The sequence below is a fragment of the Plasmodium cynomolgi genome, chromosome 14 (genome assembly GCF_000321355.1).
Source record: "Plasmodium cynomolgi strain B DNA, chromosome 14, whole genome shotgun sequence".
Taxonomy (NCBI): Eukaryota; Apicomplexa; class Aconoidasida; order Haemosporida; family Plasmodiidae; genus Plasmodium; species Plasmodium cynomolgi.
In genome coordinates, this window is record NC_020407.1 from 1,043,906 (window position 1) to 1,047,390 (window position 3,485).

A 3,485-nucleotide genomic window follows, 5' to 3' on the forward strand; every position below is an offset into this window, starting at 1 on the left:
TCCCCTTAACTCTTTTTACTACTTTATTGATAATTTTTTTCTTTTTTATATTTTTTTTTTTTTTTTTTTTTTTTCCATGTTGCTCTGTTTTAACTTCATTTAATTTCAATTTAATATGTTAATCAAAATTTTCTTCACTACGCTCCCATTTTCAATGTCGTTTTAAGAAAAACTGAGCGTGTGCATTCCTATTTAGTGCATTTCGCGAGGCGAAGCAAAATAAGTAAGCCGGGTCACCAACGCCAGGTAGATGTTTAGGGGAAATTCTCCACACACACCCTTTCCTGTGGAGTGCCCACTGTGACGAAAATTTCATCGCGCGAACAGAATGAGACATACGAAGTTGTACACACATGTGTTTTGCATGTAAACGCAGGGGTCGCAAGGCGAACTTTTGCGTGTTCCCCTTAAAAGGGTAAAAATGCCATGTACAAATTGTAAAATTAATTGCACCTTTTTTTACACAAAGTGGGGGCAGATAAGTATGCGGACGGAGAGCAAACAAAGAATAGTACGCGGGGCGCACAGAGCGCACAAAGCGCAAAAGCACATAGCGCACGTGCGGGAGGCCCACCTGGACAACGGCGAAGAACGGCGGAGAACGGCGAAGCGAGCCTCCCCTCGTGGTAAACTCAAATGTACAGCTCGTTCACATCCCGTAGGTGATCCGCCCAGTTGCCTTCCCCAACCGATATGATATGCCGATCGGGTCTTAAAATTACGAATGAATTATCCGACTTCAACATGAGGGTATCAAAAAACAAGTCCCGTATTATGTCCGCCGTGAACACGTAGCTCACGTTGTACTCCTTCACATCCATGTGTATATGCTGCACATTTCTGGCGTCTCCCACTAAATTATAATCGCATTTTGGAAAGAGGACATAGTCACTTAAAGTTACACTCATACCAGAGGAGTCATCATTATCTACCATCGCAGAATCGTTCCGTTTTAAAATTCGAACGGATTGGTCCTCCGCATTTTTGCTTACCACAACGTTGGAGTCCCATAAGCAGAAGGAAAATTTATCCCTTGGTATATTATGTGCGTCCAAAAAGTGGGTCATGTCATTTAAAGTTGTATCATTAAATAGGATGATTAAAACGGATAACGACGGGTTGTTAAATATGGGTAGATCCACTGTCGATATTTTGTAAATACATTTCGCGTCAAATGTATACAGATTAAAATGGGGGATTTTGGCCCCCACTACGTTGCTCATTTGGTGATCGTATATATTTTTGCATATTTTCAATTTGGGTACCTTTTCATTCTGCTTTTCGAAAATGTTGTACTTTGGGGGGGCGCCACCCTCGTCACTGTGCTGCTGCTGTTTGTGCTGCTGTTTGTGCTGCTGTTTGTGCTGCTGTTTGTGCTGCTGTTTGTGCTGCTGTTTGTGCTGCTGCTTGTGGTGCTGCTTGTGGTGCTGCTTGTCCTGATGCCCATCGTACCGTTGCCCACTCTCTTCACGTTCGCCAAGTTCGCCAAAATCGCCGCGCTCACTGGGATTGCCTGCGGCAGCATGTGTGTCTCCCCCTTTTTCTCCCCTCCCCAGATCGGCCTCCTCTTCCACCTCTCCAACATTGCACATGGTATCTATGTAAGAATAGCCGAAGTCCACACCAGGGTACAGCAAAGAGAGAATATTCTTCCGCTCATTTTGAACAAAATATTCTGCTCGTGCTCGATTGAATTCGAAAATGTAGGGAAGGTTGTTAATAAATCTTAAGAGTCCTTTAGCATTTGCAAGTAGGTAATAAAACAAGAGTGACCTCTGAATGGAGTTAACCCTACAGGAGCTTACATATCTTACAAAACAGTTGTGATTATATCCTAGCAAACTTGGTACGTTATTTCCTTTTTCGTAATTTCTAACAGCATGGTGTATGGTGTAATTAGCCACCAACTTCCTCTCAATATTATACGACTCGATGTAATTCTCTATTTGTTTTTTTTCCAATCTGTTCAACATGTTAAAAGGGAGAGTTAATTTGTTAAGTCCAAGGAACAGGGCAGTCTCCGCATCCGATTCGGGGGTTTCATCTCGGTGGGCACTACTGAACTCGGGCACCTTCCTTATGTTGTCAAGAAATTTTTTTTTTTTTAACTTATAAATTCGAATAGTTTTCCACACCATGTTTATCACATCGCCAATTCCTAAGTTTAAACCAAACCCTCCTGACGGGGGCAATTTGTGAGCCGCATCCCCCAGCAACACAATCCTCTTGGTTTTTTTGTCGATAAATGTGGAAGCAATGGAGCTATGCATGGTCCATTTATACACATTATGAATACACACATCCTGCAGCTCGAAATCAGTCAGCTTGTTTATCATTTCTAGGCACTTACTTCTGTGGTTATAAATTTCTGCTTCCCTCTCCGTTATGTACGGGATGTGTAAAACGAAGTCTCCCTGTTTGTAATTGTGTGAAACTAACACCCCTATGTATTCGCTAAATAAAAAGTACAACATGGATGGGTTGCACTTGACTATATCGCTCAGACGCAAAGACTGAAAGTGGATATTTATAAATTTCATGTAGTCCTTCCTATTTTCGTCATTTATCCTTAGGCTTTTTTTTATGCTACTTTTTCCCCCCTCACACACGAAAACGTAGTTACTTAGGATCACTTCTTCTTCGTTGTTGTGTAGATTCCTAACTCGAGTCACAACGCCCTGTGGGGAGAGTCCATGGGCGAAGGAGCCATTTTGTAGCGTGCCACAGTTCACTTCATGGTAATTATTCCCCATGTGGTTGTTCACCCCGAGATGGCAAGAATTCCCCCCCTCTGGGATGTTCCCGAAATTGACAAATTCGTATCCTATCAGGAATTCGGACGGGTCGTAGGCGAAATAATTTTTATAAACTGCTTCTTCACAAAGTGCTTCTCCTGTGACGTCTTTATCCGTCCCCTCAGATGCTCCCTTATCTATCGCTTTGTCCGCGCCTACCGCTTGGTCTGTCTCTTCTCCCAACCTACTGTGGCCACAAATGTACCTCAACAATCGGTGCGTGGAAAACTTCAACCTTATGTTTTTTAAAAATGCCCTCTTTTGACGGGGGTCACATTTGATTTGGCTGAAATAGTAGCTGTAGAGGATACCCAACAGTTTGTACTGTGACAAATGGGTGACCTTGGAAGGGCTAATGTCCTCATAGTACGTATTCCTATACATGTATTTATCCCTAAAGTTATCATACTTGCACAAGGTTTTGTCCTTGTTCAAACTTAATCCATATTGAAAGGTTTTCCACAAGCTGATGTCCTCCGTTTCGTTTAGGAAACACTTATCTAGATGGAAGATCCCTCTCCATGCTTCCATCGTTTGGTTGTTGTAATAGTGCGCTTTGGGTACCTTTTCGATGTGTTTATCTTTCTCAATTAGTATGTGTGGTATTCTGTGCTTCTGTAGGTACATCCCCGTCGTGATCCCCGTGGGACCCCCCCCGATGACTAGCACGAAGGTTTTCCTGGCCTTCAT

At 42.8% G+C, this 3,485-nt stretch overlaps 1 protein-coding gene across 1 annotated transcript; it reads right to left on the reverse strand.

The window, feature by feature from the left end:
* Positions 1 to 632: 632 nt before the first annotated feature.
* Positions 633 to 3,485, reverse strand: PCYB_143300 (FAD binding domain containing protein; the record flags this gene model as incomplete). The annotated part of the gene is made up of 2 exons (XM_004224801.1): positions 633 to 2,678; positions 2,766 to 3,485. The coding sequence occupies 2 exons, from the start codon at positions 3,483 to 3,485 to the stop codon at positions 633 to 635; spliced, it is 2,766 nt and encodes a 921-aa protein (XP_004224849.1).